Source organism: Antechinus flavipes, chromosome 6, assembly GCF_016432865.1.
Source record: "Antechinus flavipes isolate AdamAnt ecotype Samford, QLD, Australia chromosome 6, AdamAnt_v2, whole genome shotgun sequence".
Taxonomy (NCBI): domain Eukaryota; kingdom Metazoa; phylum Chordata; class Mammalia; order Dasyuromorphia; family Dasyuridae; genus Antechinus; species Antechinus flavipes.
The window spans coordinates 191415738-191435308 of NC_067403.1; the positions used below are offsets into that span (position 1 = coordinate 191415738).

Sequence of the window (19571 nt, forward strand, 5' to 3'; positions counted from 1 at the left end):
AGTGAAAAAAAAATCTATTAAAACATATTATCATACCAAATCCCTTTCTCTCCCACACACAAACAAAAACCCAAAAACATTAGGAATGTTTGCACTTATGTGGTCAAAAATTATCCAAATATTCTCTTCTTGAGACAAAATATTCCAACAATGAGTTAGGGCCCTCATTTGACAGGTGCTAATTCTTCTTTCCATTTTGTTCCTATGAGTGTTAAAAGTTTGAAGTATGGGTGCCACACATAGTGTTGGTATCTTGGTATATTTTTTATGGTTCTTCTGAACTATTGATTTTTGTCATGGTTTGTCAGATTCCAAATTAGGCCATTGTAAATATATGTCTGGCACTGTTTAATGTCCTAAGTGTTGGTGACTCATAGGCTAAAACAAGCTAATTTACCCAATAAATTCACACTTAACATATGCCCACAGGAACATTTATGCCAAATGAATAGGAGCTGTGGAAAACGGCACCTCTCATTTGATTCACTAGATAATAACATGATAATAATTGCAACGATAATAATAGTACCTGATCTTTGCATGATACTTTGGGGTTTGAGGGTGTTTTACATGCATTAGCTCACTCGATCCCCATATTACATCATGGTGAGAACACAGTTTATTATTTTCAAAATGATGTCCTAATAACAGAGACTCCTGGGGGAGAGGAAGGGGATAATTTATCCACAGACATGCTGCTAGTAGGACTCTTACAACTGGAACCCTGGTCTCCTAATTTTAAATCGTTTGTTTTTCATTTCAGGAATGTCTCCCTTCCTCCCTCCCCCATCAATGTGTTATTAATGTATTTAGTGAATTGAATTAGAAAGGCTGGAAAATGAGGTTATTCACTAGCTCTAGGGTTGTTTGTATGTAGTCAAGAAAATGCAGTTATTTAATCATTCTGAGGTTGGTCATATTTGGACATATTGTCAGTTTTAAAAAGTTCCATTTGTATAATGTCAAGTAAATAACTTGAGATCTGTCACATTACAAGGTGCTAGCTTTAACTCAATTTAACATGTTAAATGCTCACTTTATGCAAGGCACTGGGCTAGAGGCTGAAGTTACAAAGGCAAAAACAAAGGAACCTACAGAAAATTGCTTGAACATAAACCAGTAAATACAGTTTATATAAAGTAATTTCATAGAAAGTACTAATAGCTGGACAACCAAGGACAGTTTCACATAGAAGGTGGTGCTTGAGCTGGCTTCTGAAAGAAGTTAGGAATTCTACTAAATAGAAGAAAAGAGAAAGTGCATTTTGGACATGCATTATGTTCATATGTGCAAAGACCTGGAAGTGGGAGATTGAATGTCATGTGCAGGGAACAGCTAACTGGATAATTTGACTGAAATAAAGATTGTGAGAAGGGTAATAGGATAAAATAACATTGAAAAAAGTTATTCATGTTGAACATTTTCATCACTATATTGCTTGAAAGTAGTTCGATAATGTACTGTTTGAATTTTTTGTATTATATACTCTTTAAATTCTCTATATTCTGTGAATTCTATGTATTGTATACTCCATGTACTCTTTGGTAAGTCCCATTCCCTCTCTGGGTCTCCATTTTTTGACCTCTAAAATAAGATCCCTTACAGCTCTAAATCATACATATTTTTAAATTTTATTTTTGAAATAAGTTCAAATTCCAAGTAAATTCAAATCTATTTTTCAAAATTGTTAATATCAGTTTTTACCACACCTCCATTTCCCAGCATATCTCTCTTGCTCTGAAAAGCCATCACTTATATAGTGGCCAAAAGAAAAAAGAAAAATTAACCTAATCCCAAACAGGTTTAATATTATATATGGTATTCCATATCTATAATATCCTGTCCTTTACAAAGAAGGAAGGAGATACATCTTCAAATCTTTTTTGGTACACCAAACTTGGGTCCTTTGATTTCATAGTATTTGATTTTAATTGTTTTGCTATTCTTTGCATTTTCGTTATTGTAGTCATTTTTTTTTGTTGTTTTTCTGCTTTTGCTTTCTTCTTTCTGTACTACTTTATTACAGACCTTCCCATACTTCTCTCCATTAGAAGCATCATCTCTTACCATGCAGCAAATATTTATTAAGAACTTGTTATATGCCAACCATGGGCAGCAAGAAGATTCATTTTCCTGAGATCAAATCTGTTTTCAGACACTTAGTAGCTGAGTGACCTCAGGAAATTCACTTAATCTTTTTGCTTCTGTTTATTCATGTGTAAAATGAACTGGAGAAAGTAATAGCAAACCTTATCTCTGCTAAGAAAACTTCAAAGGGGGTCACAAAAAAGTTGGACACAACTAAATAATATATGCCAAGCTTAGTGCTAGATACTGGGGATTCAGATACAGTCATTGAAACAATCCCTGTTCTCTTTAATTACATTTACAAAGTATACTTTGTTCAGACATTTTCCCAGTTGATGGGTATCTGCCTTGTTTCCAGTTCTTTGCTACTACAAAAAGTAGTGTTATAATTATTTTATTATATATGTATCTTTCTGAGATAGTATTACCATTGAATCTCTCAAAGGATATGGACAATTGGTCACATTTTGGGGCATAATTTCAAATTAATTCCCAGAATGTTTGGCCATCCACAATTCCACCAAGAATGTATTTGGATGCCCCAAACGCTTTAGTATTTCATGGATCTCTGTTTTTGTCTCTGTGGGGATTTCCTACTAATCAAAGTTTCTCTACTCATTAGCAGTCATTCTTCTTAAGGACCTGTTGCTGCAAAAAGTCATCTCTTGGTGGCCAGTTCTCCGACAATGAACATTTTTGCACTAATCTTGGCTGGTCCTCTGACAACAAATGTAAAGTCCTCCAGTGACTCCTATTTGGTATCATTTTAGTCAGATGTAGCAGAGCCTGTGATCCCTTGGGAACCTTGGAGAAATTGAAGGCATTATCATGGCACAAGAAGTCATCCCAAGAGCACCAATCTAGATGCTTGAGTACTAGAACAGGAAGAGTGGATCTGATATTAAGCATCAAATAACAGTGCAACAAGGAAAAACTCCAGTGTGCTCAGGACCTGCTAATTTGAAGCCCTTAGATTTAAAGGGGGGAGGGACCTCAGAGACCCTTTACTCCAGTCCTCTCATTTTACAGCTGGGCACTGAAGTTCCTCAGAAAGGTTTAGTAACATTATGATCCTCACACAGCTAATAAGAGGCTGAAGAGGAATTTGAACCCAGGTCTTCCTGATTTCAAGTCCAGTGCTCTATTCATTTCTTGGTGATTGATTGATCTATTGATTTCCATGGCTTCACATTGAGTTAGGAGCAAAACCTGTACTAGAATCAAAGTCCCCATCCCATTTTTTTGACCATGCATGGCAAGATGCATGAATGAATTTTTTAAAATTGCTAAATGAATCATTGATTTCCTTATTTCCATTGTTTTCAGGAGAATGCCACGGTCCTCCAACTGCAGAAAATGGTACAGTATGTATACATTCATATTGTGTGTGTGAGTGAGTGTGTGTGTAGATTTTAGGTTTTAGAGCATCAAAGATCTGGAGATTTAGAACAAAATCCTTATATTAATTGTAAAATAAAGGTGTAGCTGGTGTGTAGATTAGTGAAGGAAGTTGACTAAGGCCACATAGGTACGTCTATAAATAGCAGAAACAGGATTTGAATCCAAGACCTTTCTGTCCAAAATGTTTCTTGATTATTAAGTTATTGAGAGTTGTTGTAAAACAAGAATGACAAGGAGCATCAGGTTGTGGCCTAGGCATTAAAAATGTTTCTTGTCAGCAGCGTACAAATAGATTAGAGGTGAGTGCAGGGAGGTTAAAGACAGGAAAATCTTTTGGGGGTTATATGCAATGGTCCAAAGGGAGATCACTGGGGGTATATAGGGAATGAAACGGAGACTGGAGAAGAGAGGATACACATAAGACATGTTATATGGTCATAATTCCTAGAATTTGGGGACAGATAGGACAGATTAGGGAAAAGAAAATTTCCCCCTCATAATTTTATTGCCATGAACTTGAGAGACTGGGTAAGTGGCAGTATCCCAAACTAAAGTGCAGCCAGAGATCTATGAGGTCTTCCCTTTGAATCCCAGAATGAATTCATTTAGCTCAGGCACCTAATTTCACCCTTCATTTCTCATTGTTGGGACATGTAACAGCAGGAGTCATCCTAAACTAACTGATAAAACCGTTCCAGAGCTGCTGTATTTATTTTGCTTATCCATGTGATTTCTCTCTTCCCTTCTACTCTCCCTCCCTCCCTCCCTTCCTTCCTTCTTCCCTCTCTCTCTTCCTCCCTACTTCTTTCCTTCATTCTTCCCTCCCTCTCTTCCTCCCTCCTTCCCTCCTTTCCTTCCTTCCTTCCTTTCTTCCTTCTTTTCTTTCTTCCTTCCTTCCTTCTTCCCTTCGTCTCTCCCTCGCTCCCTTTCTTCCTTCCTTCCCTTCTCTTCCTTCCTTCCTTCCTTCCTTCCACCCTCCCTCCCTTGCTCCTTTTCTTCCTTTCTCCCTCCCTCCCTCCCTCCCTTCTTTCCTTCCTTCCTTCCTTCCTTCCTTCCTTCCTTCCTTCCTTCCTTCCTTCCTTCCTTCCTTCCTTCTTTCCTCTCTCTCTCTCTTCCTCCCTACTTCTTTCCTTCATTCCTTCTTTCCTTCCTTCTTCCCTCTCTCTTCCTCCCTACTTCTTTCCTTCATTCCTTCTTTCCTTCCTTCTTCCCTCTCTCTTCCTCCCTACTTCTTTCCTTCATTCCTTCTTTTCTTCATTCTTCCCTCCCTCTCTTCCTCCCTCCTTCCCTCCTTTCCTTCTTCCCTTCCTCTCTCCCTCACTCCCTTTCTTCCCTTCCTTCCCTTCTCTTCCTTCCTTCCTTCCTTCCACCCTCCCTCCCTTGCTCCTTTTCTTCCTTTCTCCCTTTCTTCCTTCCTTTCTTCCTTCCTTCCTTCCTTCTTTCCTCCCTCTCTCTCTTCCTTCCTACTTCTTTCCTTCATTCCTTCTTTCCTTCCTTCTTCCCTCTCTTTCTCCCTCCTTCCCTCCTTTCCTTCTTCCTTCCTTTCTTCCTTCTTTTCTTTCTTCCTTCCTTCCTTCCTCCTTCCTTCCTTCCTTCCTTCCTTCCTCCTTCCTTCCTTCTTTCCTTCCACCCTCCCTCCTTTGCTCCTTTTCTTCCTTTCTCCCTTCCTTCCTTCCTTTTTTTCCTTTCCTCCTCCCTCCCTCCCTCCATCACTCCCTTTCTTTCTCCCTCCCTCCCTTTCTTCCTGCTTCCCTCTTTCCTTCCTTCCTTCCTTCCTCCCTCTCTTTCTCTCCTTCCTTCCTCCCCTCTTTATTTCTTTCTCTTTGCCTCTCTTTTTTCCTTCCCTTTCTCCCTTTCTTTATTTCTATCCTTTTCATTTCTTCTTCCTTCCTTCTTCTTCTGCCTTTTTCTCTTTTCTTTCTTTCTTTCTTTCTTTCTTTCTTTCTTTCTTTCTTTCTTTCTTTCTTTCTTTCTTTCTTTCTTTCTTTCTTTCTTTCTTTCTCTTTTCTCCTTCCTTCCTTCCTTTCTCTGTCTCTATATGTGTCTATCTTTGTCTCTAACAAGAGGCAGTGCGGTAGATATAATAGATATTGAGATGGCCTCAGAACCAGGAAGACCTGGGTTTAAATCTCTGACTACAATCCAGAGCAGCTCACTTAATATCTTTGTGATCTAGGCAATTTTATAAGATCCTTACATTTCAGAGAAAGTGCCAACCTGATCTCATAGATTTTTCTCAAGAAGTTCCCTATAACCATGAAATCCTAATCTTTCTCCTGTTCAGCATCATTAATCTCCATCTGTCCAGTTATATCTGTCTATGTTTCTTCCTCTCCTCCCGCCCCTGTTCAGGGAATTTAGATATTCAGAGCTTCCAGACCCTAGAAAATCTGGAGGTTGCAGGATGTATTGAGTCAGACATCCTTAGCCTGCTTATTCTGCTTACCACACAGTCCTGTTATTTTCTAAAGAGAGATAATTAGTAGTTATGCCCAGTAATCAAATCTAATTCCCTTCTTAGTCTAGAGAGAAAACAAACAAAACATTGCCTTTTTCTGATGTTAATTTTGTAACTATATAAATGAGCCTCTTGGTTTTTCCTAATTTAGAATGTCAGAGAAAGTGATATGATCCAAGCAATTTATCACCTTATTTGATCTGAGCCTTTGAAAGAATTCAAAGCAAATAGGTTTTGAAATGAAGCAAGTTGTTTGTTCCTGTGTCATTATTTGACAAAAGGCAGCTTGGTTTAATGAGTTTACAAGAAATGTATTGGAGGTTATTGAACACATGCTGTTTGTGGGTAGATGTGCTGCTTGGAAGATCTGCCAGAAGGATCTTGCTCAAAGCAGACTAGGGATGATTTAGTTCAATATTCATCTTACATATGAAGAGACTGTGGTCCACAGAGGGAAATAACTACCAAAGGCGCTCATTAACTCTTGTCTTGTTTATTTGCAATACCCTCCTAATGAATCTTCCTCCCTTATTTCCCCTGTCTCATCTCTACTATAAACCATTTCTCATACAATTACTAGAATGATCTTCCTTATGCAAGAGTCTGTTACTATTATAGTTCAAATCTTTCCTTGGGTTCCCTATTATTTTCAATTATTTAAACCTTTTTGCCTGGCATTCAAGGCTTACTGATTGCTTCAATCTGTCTCTAGTTTATTTTTTGGCCTAATGTAATACTATTCCCCATCATTTATTTTGCGTTCCAGTCAAGAGGGACCATTCCCTATTCCCTAAACCTGTCCTATTTTTTTTTTTGGCTAGAAATCTTTATGGTTGCTATTTCTATGTAGAGGTTGCCCTTTGTTCATTACTCTTTCAGATTTCTACCAATCTTTTAAAGCTTTGTTCAAATGCACTCTATTTCAAGAAGCCTTGTTTTGATTTCATAAGATATTAAAAACCTTTCCTTTTCTGACTGCATATACAACCTGTTCATTATATATAAATATATCCATGCTTAACTATAGCCTGCTTGGGGAAGGTAAGGGATGGATGAAAGGGGGAAAAGAATAAAGTAAAAAAGTACAAGACTTCCTCCAAGGAAGCAAAGAAAAGATGGATTGTTATGAATATAATCTCTTTTATTATTATATATACTTTCTTGAAATGGAAATTTATTGTTACATATTTTGAATCTTCCCTGATGTTCTTCTGGGCATTTAACAATGTGTTTTTTTTTTTAATTTTCCTTTTCTGTCTTTCCTTTTCTATTTTGTTTTTTTTTCTCATTTTCTAATTTTTTTCCCATTTCTAATATTAAAAAATCATGTTCCTAGCCCTCTGATAAACTCATGCACAATAATATGTATTTATCTGGAAATTACACATCTGTATCTGATACCTTTAGAAAGTATAAGGAAGTATAGCTGTGTGTATTTGCACATTGCTTCCCTAATAAACTATAAACTCCATAAGAACAGAGACCATGTGATATCTAAACATTTAATTTCACCCAACATTTAGCATAGTGTTCCATATATTTGGGAGTTGTTATTCTTTAGTCATGTCTGATTCTTCATGATCCCATTTGGAGTTTTCCTGGCAAAGATATTGAAGTGGTTTGCCATTTCCTTCTCCAGCTCATTTTACAGATGAAGAAACTGAGGCAAACAGGATAAAGTGACCTGTCCAAGGTCACACAGCTAGTAAGTAAAGACAAATTTGAACTAAAGAAGACGAATCTTCCTGACTCCAGGCCTGGCACTCTACCTGCTGTACCACCTATCAATGCTCTGTATATAGTTAGTGTTTAATAAATATTTTTGAATTAAATTGAATAGTCTGACATTATAAGCAAAATAATAAAACAAAAAGGAAATTTATACTTTTATGTTTTTAATATTTTTACATTAAATACAATTGAATTTTTTTATTTTAAATTTTGACTAGATCAATCCATTCATTCATTTCTTCTTGTTTTCTATTCAATTCTTTAACTAAGTGCTTTCTACATTATAAAACTGATTAACATGATGAGCAAAATAAACATTTTTGATTAGTGTGGTCTCTGCTCTCAAAGTGTTAACAGTCATAAGAATACAAACTCCTCAGATTTGATCTCTGCTACTTGTTACTGGTATGACCTTCAGAAAAATCATTCTATCTCTTAAAATTTTCCCTTGTAAAACAAGAAGATTGGATCAAAAGATTTCTAAGCTCCTTTCCAGCTCTGCCATTCTATGGTACAAAGTTCTTTTCAGGCCTCTGTTTTAGGTTCTAAGATCCCTTCCATCCCTGAAGTTCTACACACAATATATTAATGTCTCTTTCATTCAAGGCTATATGCAGATAGGTTAAGTTACCTTTCTAGGACTGCTTGTTAAATTTTTATCATGAGCATTTGTTTTACACCTTGGAAATCAGCAAATGCTACAAATCTGGGCTTGATTTTTTTGTTGTTGTTCTATTGACTGTCTAGACTCAAGAAAATGATGGAAAAATGTTAATTCAGACAAGACTTACAAGTATGTTTTCTATACTTTTTTTCAGAGACCACTTGGTTGTTAAACATTTACCAGCATATTACTGCTTTTATTCTTGATATTCTAAGGTTCTTTTATAGTTCTAATATGTAATGTTGGAAGGATTATTTTTCTACCCTCTGATCTTTGTTGTTTCTGCAGCCAAGTGTGTGGACCTTGATCTTCTCTACTGCAATGATGTATCCTACAACAAGACTTTCTATCCCAACTTGCTGGATCAGAAGTCTCGGGAGGTGGTGGAATTCAGCTCTGAGTATATCCTCTTGAGTGTGATTCACAACTTGCTCCAAGGAGAATGCAATCCCGATCTGAGGTTCCTTGGTTGTTCCATCCTGGCTCCTCGATGTGACGCAGGCAGAGTCATGAGGCCCTGTCGACATGTCTGTGAGAGCTTGAGGAAAAGTTGCCAACCTGCCTTTGATGGGATTGACATGGCCTGGCCCTACTTTCTGGACTGTGATCGCTTTTTTGTCAATGAAGAAGAAGGATGCTATAACCCTTTAGAAAAATTGAGAGGTAAAAAAAAAAAAGCAAGAAAAATTGAGAGGTGAATACATAGGCTCAGAGGCATGAAGCTATTTTAATTTATGTTACATGTTTAAGAAATTCTTTCAAGACATTGGGGAGTAGAAGAGTTGATGGATATGTCTGAATCCTTCCATCATTATCAGATAATGACCATCTGCCAGAATGCCAGAGGGAACATTTGTTTGCACCAATGTCATGGACTCATAAAATCAAAATCAGAGGGATTTTAGAGACTTAAAAGTTGGCCACTTTAGAGTTGAGGAAACTGTTGCAGAGGTTAACTTATTCAGGACTACAATCTATCATAAGTGTCTGAGGCTGGATTTGAATTCAGGTCTTTGTGAATCTAGATCTATTGACTGTGTCACTTAGCTTCCTCTTAGAACATATGACACATACTGTCAGTGATGGAAAGCAATCTCAGAAAATAGAATGTGACAGCTGGAAGGGACCTTAGAACAGAGAATGTCAAGGCTGGAAGGGATATTAGAACAGGGAATGCTAGAAAAAGAAGGGTCTTTAGAACAGACAATGTCAGGGTTGGAAGAGATCTTGGAACATAAAATGATAATAATGGAAGGGATTTGAGAATAGAGAATGTTTGGGATGGAAAGGAGATTAGAATGGAGAATTTTAGAAATAAAAGGAATCTTAGAACAGAGGATGTTAGAGATAGAAGGGACCTTGGAAGAGAGAATTTTAATCAGCTGTAGAACATAGAGCACCTAACAAGAACTTTCTCTCCTAACCCCTTTATTTTGAAGAAGAGGGAACCAAGTTCTAGAAAGGGGATGTTGACTTGCCCCCTCACACTGTATGTAATATTCCTTCTCTTTTCTTTTTTTCTTCTATTAAAGCTTTTTATTTATAAAACATATACGTGGGAATTTTTCAACATTGACCCTTGCAAAACTTTCTGTTCCAAATTTTCCCCTCCTTCCCCCCATCTCCTCTCCTAGATAGCCAGTAGTCTATTACATGTTAAATATGTTAAAGTATATGTTAAATCCAATATATGTGTACATATTTATATAGTTATCTTGCTGCACAAGAAAAATCAGATCAAGAAGGAAAAAAAAAACCTGAGAAAGAAAACCAAATGTAAGCAAATGTCAACAGAAAGAGTGAAAATGCTATGTTGTGGTCCATACTCAGTTCACCCATAATCCTCTCTCTGGGTGTAGATGGCTCTCTTCATCACTGAACAACTGCAACTGGTTTGAATCATCTTTGTTGAAGAGAGCCACGTCCGTCAGAATTGATCATTGCATAGTTTTTTTTTTTGTTGTTGTTGTTGTTTTTTTGGTTGAAGTATATAATGATCTCTTGGTTCTGCTCATTTCACTCAGCATCAGTTCATGTAAGTCTCTTCAGGCCTCTCTGAAAACTTGCTGATCCTTTCTTGTAGAAAAATAATATTCCATAACATTCATATACCACAATTTATTCGGTCATTCTCCAGTTGATGGGCACCCACTCAGTTTCCAGTTTCTTGCCACTACAAAAAGTGCTGCCACAGACATTTTTGCACATGTGGGTCCCTTTCCCTCCTTTAAGATCTCTTTGGGATATAAGCCCAATAGAAACACTGTTGGGTCAAAGGATATGCACAATTTGATCATTCCTTTTCTTTTCACAGGAAGCATAGATGAGAATGAAGAGACACCCTCCAACATGCCCTCCTCATTCATCCAATTTACACATCACTCATACCCACAGATGGTAAGAGTGCTGAAGAAGACAGCTTCCCGATGCTCTCATATTGCCAAGACCTACAGCATTGGCCGTAGCTTTGATGGGAAGGATCTTCTTGTGATTGAGTTTTCAAATCGACCAGGCCAACATGAATTACGTAAGCAAGAGAACATTTTTCATGGATAAGCAAGTTGTGTTATAGAAGGGGACAGAGAATGGATAAAAGAGGTTTGACTAATTATAATGATGGCTAACAATAATGTGAGATGTATTAATGTAAGATAGGCAACGTAACTTCTTCACTAAAGCAACTTCAATAGGGATGTAGAGATTAATACCTTATTACTCTCATATTTTACAGATGAGGATATTTAATTCCTATGAGCTAAGGGACAATCTTGTGATCCCTTAACTGTTAGGTGCGCAAGTCAGGATTCAAAAACTGGTTTTTAAAACCAGGTATGCTCTTTCTGCACATTATATCATCTCTAAAGTAGTCATAGAGTTCTAAGTCACCTCAAAGGTGAATTAGTCCAAGACCTTCATGTTACAGAATAAGAAACTGAAGCTGACTTCACCAAAACAATTCATTCAATAAGTGAACCCATATGCTCTGATTCAGATTCTGATGTTCTTTCTACTAGACCACATTATTTGTACCAATACTCAGGATTTTACTGTTATATTGTATTTATGAGACTCCAGTCTCACCTTAAACCATTTCTGAATTGAAGCACCTTATTAAACTGCTAAAATTTCAAATAAAATGAAAATTTGATAACTTAAGCCTGGTGAGATTAATATTGCTGTCTGAAACAATCAGTGTGGTAGGGTGTGGTGGAAAGAGCCCAGACAGCACTGGGAAGCCTGTGTTTTATTCCTCTTTCTAGTGCTATTAAGCATGGATCACTAGCTGATAATGACAAAATAGAGGAACTTATTTTTTTAATTTAGCTTTATTTTATTAAATCGATTAAAATTGACTCTCTTTCTCTCTTCTTCCCCCCATTGAGAAAAGGGGAAAAATAAAATGTATGTATATATATATATATATATATATATATATATATATATATATATATATATATAAAATATACACACATCCATATATATATATATATACACACACATATATGAATATGCTTTAATCATCACTGAATTCATCACCTTTCTACCCGGAAGTGAGCAATAAGTAGTGGACACTCATTCTTTGCCAATACAAAAAAAAAGTTGCTATAAATATTTGTGTACAAATCAATCTTTTTAATTTTTCTTTGCTCTCTTTAGGAGGATATAGATTCACCAGGTCAAAGGATATGCAAGATTTAATAACTTTTGGGGCATAGTTCTAAATTGCTTTTCAAAATAGCTGAACCAGTTTACGGTTCTAAGAGCAGTGTATTGATATGCTGATTTTACTGAAACCCTAGGGAGGATCCTTTTTCAGGTAGGAGTTGACCTAGATTATCCCTGAGATGTCTTGTAGCTGACATTTTGTGAAACACTTTATAAGCTTCCTATATACATGAGGGAGTCAGTTTTTTTAATCATGGATTTTTATTTTCAAATTATATGCAAAGATAGTTTTAAACATTCATCCTTGTAAAATCTTGTGTTCCACATTTTTCTCCCTCCCTTCCCCGACCTCCTCCCCAGACAGCAAGGAATCTAATACATGTTAAACCTCTGCAATTCTTCTGTATACATTTACATATTTATCATGCTGCACAAGAAAAATCAGATTAAAAAAATCAGATCAAAAAATGAGAAAGAAAAAAAAGCAAGCAGACAATTACAAAAAACGTGAAAATATGTTGTGATCCACATTCAGTTGAGGGAGTTATTGTTACTAATATAAGATATTGCTACATATTGTTATTATTTTATTTTAGCTTGAATTATTCACTTTGGATATACTGATCACATGAAATGGATAACTGCTAAATTTTTACTTCATGTTAAGTAGACATTGTTTTAAGAACCTAACTATAATCAGTAAGTAATGAGAAATTACATTTTCTGAAATTATTCTATATGTTTAATCATGGTAAAGTGGATAGTGTACTAGATCAGGAGTCAAGGTGGCCTGGATTTGAATCTTTCCTCAAATACTCATTTGCTATGTGTATCTAGGTGAGTTACTTAATATCTCTGTGTCTCAGTTTCTTCATGCATAAAATGGAAATACTAATAGAATCTCTTCATAGATTGTGAGGGTGAAATAGGGTAATGTGTGTACAGTTCTTCATAAACCTTAAAGTGCTAGAAAAAGTAAGAAAATTTTGTTAGAATAATGAAAATTTATTTATATCTAGTTTTAAAGAGTTTTTTTTTTTTGGTTTAGTTTTGTTTTTTAAGGAATAATTGATGTGGAGAGTAGAAGTAAATAGAACACCATCATGTGAATAATGATTCATTGATCAATTAGGTAAATCTGAGTTTCCAAGGTCTGACAAAGAAAAAGAGTAGAGTATTTATTTAGTTAAGTAATTTAGTTATTCTCACTGATGTTGTTTGAGTGCTGAGGTTTTATAGGGGGAAAATGTGAAATTATGTTATATATAAATTCCTTTTTTGTTTTTCCTATTTTGCATTTTGCTCATCATGGATCTCAGATAGGTGAGTTTCATTTTTGATTCAGATGCTTTCACTTGATTAGATTTCTTTAGCTTTCCCCAGCTGGGTCTTGTTCTTTATACAGCAAGGTAAGAGATCATGGATATGTATTTTTGTGTATGGTTTTTTAAAATCTTTAAATGCATTTTAGATTTTCCTCTTAAATTAATAATGTATTGTAGAGAGAGATTCATTTTTTATTTCTAAGACATTCCTGTTTACAGTGGCTTGTGAAACTTTCAGCAGATATTCTCCAGATGCAAACTTGATTTCAGTTAATGTCAAACAGCCTTGGACCTGAATTCAGTAGTTGCCCCAGCCTTAATTTTGGGCAAGTTCTTTAGTTGCCCTAGATTTCAATGTCCATTTTTGCCATGTATCACACTGATTTGAGGTATTTGGTTGCTTATTGTTTCATTGGTCCTCCTTTAGAGGATTTAGAGGTTTAGAACTAAAAATGACATTAAAAGTCATCAAATCCAATCCCCTAGTCTTACAAATGAAAAAAAAAAAAAAGAAAGAAAACACAGAGAAATTAAATGATTTACAGTCATAAGGCTAGCAAACTTCATTTCTTCCTTTCTCAGCACTTGTCCTGTTCATCCCTGACTCTTTGAATACCTCCTCTATGTGGATCTGGAATGATTTGTTAGTGTAAATGACTCACCATATTCATATGAACTCCTTCCAACAATCCATATAACTTTTCTCTGCCTTCTCATGCAGAGCAGGGTAATTAGGATAGAAGACTTCTTTTGTGCCTCAGTTTTTTAATGGATAAAATAGAAATACTAATTGTATCTCTTCACAGGCTGTGAGGATGAAGTAGAATAATGGAAATAATAGTTCTTCACAAACCTTAAAATTTTTAAGCTAGAAAATTTGAGCTGGTATAATGGGCATTTATTTCTATTTGGTTTCAATGAGTTTTTAAGGAATAATGGATGTAAAAAGTAAAAGTGAGTAGACTATCATCACGTGAATAATGATTCATTGATAAATTAGATAGACATGAATTTCCAAGGTTTGATACAATAGGTCTTTCAAAAGTCTATTAAAGGAACTCATGATGCCTAACTTAAAGAAAAAGGACTTTAGGAGAAAATGATAGCTATTGAGGTATTTGAAAGACTATCAAAAATGGCTAACTTATTTACTTTGGCCTCAGAGGGCTAAATTAAGAGCAAAGATTGGAAGCCAATGCTGGTTCTATTTAAAGTTTCCATAGTGACACAGTGGTCCAACCCAGATGCTTCAGTGCCTGAACCATAAAGCTTGTGGAATCCTAGGGAACTTTGCAGAATTAGTAGGCAGGCTATTCAATGCTAAAAGTAGTAAGCTTTTATTTGGCATATCATGTGGATTAGTTGGAGATACCCCAAATTGGAGCACAAAACACGAAGCAGGGAGAACAAGTAGGGAATATGGTTACACTAAGCTTTTGCCACTTCTTCTAGTTCAGAGCATACAGAGTCACTGTAGTATGAAGATGCTGGAGAGTACTAGGGATTTTATGTGAAGTGACATGGTTTTCACAAAGTAGTTCAATTGGCATCTCATCTCTGCGGTCACAAGCAAGAAGCCCTTGGGAAACTGGGAATTTAAGAAGAAGAAAATGGCATGAAAGAATGGACAGAATATTGAGTCAGGAAAGTGTGGGTTCAAATTCTCTCTCAGATTCTTAGTTGCTTTTTGATTCTGGCCACTTTATTCTGCCTTCATTTTTCTCAATGTTAAAAAAAAAAAAGAATGGAGGAAGATTTGCACTCAATGACCTCTAAATTTTTTTCTAGCTTTAAATTTGGGATGTCAAAATTCTGTGAGGGAACATAACTAGAATAGAGATTGCTCTTTGGGAAAAAGACTAGGCTCAGAAAAGTGGAAAGCTTTTCTCCATAACCATATATATTGCCTTGTTGGATGGTAAATCTGAGACTTCATCTATGTTGATATTCCTTCCAATGATGAAGATTACAACCTTTCTAGGTATATTCATGAGACAGCTTAGTAGAGTAAATTGAGCACTGAATTTGGAATCAGGAAGACTTGGTTTGAACCACACTAATTGTTTGACCTAAAACAAGTCCCATAACTTCTCTGAGATTGAATTTCCTCATTTATAAAATGAGATTGGATTTGAAGACGTAAAAGGTTTTTTTCCCATTGTTAAATCTATTGTCCAAGCATTTCAAGTAGAGTATGGGAGGGATTTTCTGGAGAAGCTTTCTATAGTAGGTGAAAGATGGGGATGAAATGACTTCTAATTCTTTTCAAGTCTTTTATTCCATGATTCTACAATTCAGTGTCTTTGAAAGATATCTCAATGGACACATTTGTGCTAAATGACCACCAATCACTTTTTGTAACTCATTGACCAATGGCATGTCTGGCTTTCAAAAGACAGCATCATTTCTAAGTGATGTCCTCTTTCAATGTCTCTTTCCACAGTTGAACCAGAATTTAAGTACATTGGCAACATACATGGAAATGAAGTGACCGGGAAGGAGATGCTCATTTACCTTGCTCAGTATCTGTGCTCAGAATACTTGCTGGGCAATCCACGAATCCAGACCCTGATTAATACCACCCGGATTCACCTGCTACCTTCCATGAATCCTGATGGCTATGATGTGGCAGCAGCAGAGGTGAAAGTCTGACCTCTTATTCCTTGGGAAATAGGACTAGAATAGGGCAATAAGTCTCGTGTGGATTGGTGGAAATAGCACTGGATTAGGGGTTAGAGGTCCAGGATTCAGAGTGGATCCTGCTATTTATTGGCTGTGTTCTTATGAAACATTTTTCTAAATTTCTTTTCAGTTAGGTGGTACAATAGATAGACCACTAGGCTCAGAATCAGGAAAACTCATCTTCATGAGTTCATATCTGGCCTCAGATACTTTCTAGCTGCACGACCTTTGGTAAGTCACTTTACCCTGTTTGTTTCAGTTTCCTCATTTGTAAAATAATATGGGGGAAAATGGTAAAGCACTCGAGAATTTTTGCCAAGAGAACCTCAAATTGGATCATGAGGAGTTGCTTATAACTGAAAATGACTTCATAACAACGCCAAAGCTTCTTCATCTATAATTGGTGAAATTAGACAGCTAGTAAAATTTATAAGCCCTGATAAAGTGTTTACCATGTGTTTAGCACTGTGCTAAACATTTGAATAAAAATACAAACATGAAGGAAAAGAAAAGCAGCTTCTGTTCTCATGGAGCTTATACCCTAATTGGGGAAAACAACACTTATCGAAGGAATTGAAAGAGCTTCACTTTGTGAATTTCTAAATGGTCACATGTGAGTGATTCTTTTTACAATTACATAAGACAATGTTTTTTTTAAGCTTATTTTCAAAATTTATACAAAGATAGTTTTCAACATTCACATTTGCAAAACCTTGTGTTCCAAATTTTTTCTCCCTCTCTTCCTCCATCCCTCCCCTAGACAGCAAATAATCCAATATATGTTAAGCATCTGAAATTTTTAAGTACATATTTCTATAATTAGCATGCTGCACAAGAAAAATCATATCAAAGGGAAAAATGAGAAAGGAAAAAAAAAGCAAGCAAACAATAGTAAAAAGGTGTTAATCCACACTCAATCCCCACAGTCCTTTCTTTGAATGCAGATGACTATCTCCATCACAAGTTTATTGGAACTGGCCTCAATCACCTCACTGTTGAAAAAAGCCATGTCCATCAGAATTGATCATTGCATAATCTTCTTGTTGCTGTGTATAATGTTCTTCTGGTTCTACTCACTTCACTTAGCATCAGTTTAAGTAGGTCTTTCCAAGCCGCTCTGAAATTATCTGTTGATCATTTCTCATAGGACAATAATATTCTACAACATTCATATACCATAATTTATTCAGCCATTCTCCAACTGATGGGCATCCACTCAGTTTCCAGTTTTTTTTCCACTACAAAAAAGACTGCTACAAACAAACATTTTTGGACACATAGATCCTTTTCTCTTTTTTATGATCTCTTTGGGATACATACCATACACATACCCTGTAAGGTATATGCATTATTATCCCCATTTTGTAGTTGAAGAACTACTATTCCAGTAGAAACACCATTAGATCAAAAGGTATGCACAGTTTGATAACCTTTTGGGCATAGTCCAAATGGTTGGATCAGTTCACAATTCCACCAACAATGTATTAGTGTTCCAGTTTTCTCACATCTCCTCCAACATTTATCATTATCTTTTCCTGGCATCTTAGCCTCTTTTATATGAGAGGTGTGTAGTGGTACCTCAGTGCTAAGACAATAGATTTTATTCCTGGAAAAGACTATAGAGATTAGTCCAAAATCTCATTTGATAAATTAGAAAATTTAGGCTAATAAAGGGAACTTACAAAGTCAGATAAACAGTAAATAGCAGATCTGTGCTTTCTGTGGGTCTTTTGGATATATATATCTGATGTTTCTTTTGTTCCCTGAGATTCTGTGATTCTTTAGTGATATTTTTTGAGGCAGGTGGGGTTGAGACTTTTTCAGGGTCATACAGCTAATAATGTTTAGTATCTAAGGCCAAATTTAAACTCAGGTCCTCTTGACTCCTGGTTTAGTGTTCTATCCATTGTGCCATCTAAGTGCCAATTATGTGACTCAAAAGCAGTTGTTTGGGAAAATAATAATGAGATATCATTTGCATGAATATTTTCTTTGTTTTTCTTCTGCATTTTTGGCTTTATGTAGGCATATGTATTTGAGAGCTATGAAACATAGGATCAAGATTTGGAATGGGCAAGACTATTAGAGGCCACTGAGTCCAATTGTCTCATTTGGGAGCAGCTAGGTGGGTCCATAGTGCATAGACCTGAAATCATGAAGACCTGTCCAAATTCTTCCCCAGACATTTACTAGTCATGTGATCTTGGGAAAGTTTCTTGACCTCTGTCTGCTTCAGTAAGAATAACAAATAATTATCTCTCATGGTTGTTGTGAAAATAAAATTAGATAATATTTGTAATGTGTTTTATAAACCTTAAAAGTCATCATATAAATGCTAATTGTATTATTATCATTATTACAGATGAGGAAACATGATACCAAGAAGTCCCATATTCTCAGAGCTAGAGTAGAATTCACCCTTGAGTTTTTCTGACTTTAAGCACTGAATTCTATTCACTATAAATAAGCCAAACTTTTTGACATGGTGGGAAGTCTATAGGATATGAAAAGATCTTCTCTTGGATTGTGAGATCATTTAATAAGGCTAACTTGTAGGAGAGAAAGGAAATGATGGTCAGTCTCAGTTACAGAGAACAAGCTAAGAGTTCTTCAATTAGAGCAGGACATGCTTTTGCTTGGAGAAGTCAGTTTTCTTCATGGAGAAGGTTATATTATAATCTGGCTTTGAAAGATAGATAGGAAGATATCAACTGGAGCTGAGTAAGGTACTGAACCTTTGCAGGAATAATGCATGATGTGAGCAAAGGCATGGGGATTGGGAACTCCAGGTGTATTTTTTTGGGGGGAGAGGGGTATATTAGAAAATGGAGTTTGTGAAGATCAATGACAAAACTCCTTGTTATAAATGACTTTTAATACCTCAGGCTAAGGAATAAGAATTATCTTATGATATACTGCAACATATTTAACATATATAGGACTGCTTGCCATCTAGGGGAGGGGGTAGAGGGAGGGTGGGGAAAAATCGGAACAGAAGTGAGTGCAAGGGATAATGTTGTAAAAAAAAATTACCCTGGCATGGGTTCTGTCAATAAAAAGTTATTATAAAATAAAATTAAAAAAAAAGAATTATCCTATGAGTAATCAGAGGCTATTAAAGGGTCATGAACCAAACTGAGAAATGAAGAAATATATTAAGATTATTTTGGGTGGATCAGAATGAAAGTGAATGGCTCATGGAATCATAGGTTAAGTTTTATAATATAATACAATCTCATAATTTTATAAAAATATTAAATGAAACCAGGAGTGGTCAATGACCTATCTATAGATCTCTAGCTAGTTAGAACATAAGGCATGAACCAAACCAAGTCTTATTGACTCTAAGGCTGGAGCTCTCGTCACAAGGCCACATAATTTCATGGATGCATCAAGCCCATTCTAGAGACTATTGCAACTTGTTAAGCAAGGGATGGTAAGACTTCAGCTTGTATAATGGCAATAGAAATAGGAAGCAAGAGACAAATGAAAAAAAATTTGTTGAGATTGAGATAGAATTGACAAATTTAAGCAGATTACATCCTTGGAACAACCT

At 35.9% G+C, this 19571-nt stretch overlaps 1 protein-coding gene across 1 annotated transcript in view; it reads left to right on the plus strand.

Annotated features, from left to right (window-relative positions):
• Positions 1-19571, plus strand: part of CPZ (carboxypeptidase Z) — a 60626-nt gene that overhangs the window by 9918 nt on the left and 31137 nt on the right. Inside the window, exons 2-5 of the mRNA XM_051964934.1 lie at positions 3415-3447; positions 8631-9005; positions 10657-10869; positions 15777-15973. Coding sequence (XP_051820894.1) covers positions 3415-3447; positions 8631-9005; positions 10657-10869; positions 15777-15973 — 818 coding nt within the window. The remainder of the gene's footprint in view (positions 1-3414; positions 3448-8630; positions 9006-10656; positions 10870-15776; positions 15974-19571) is intronic.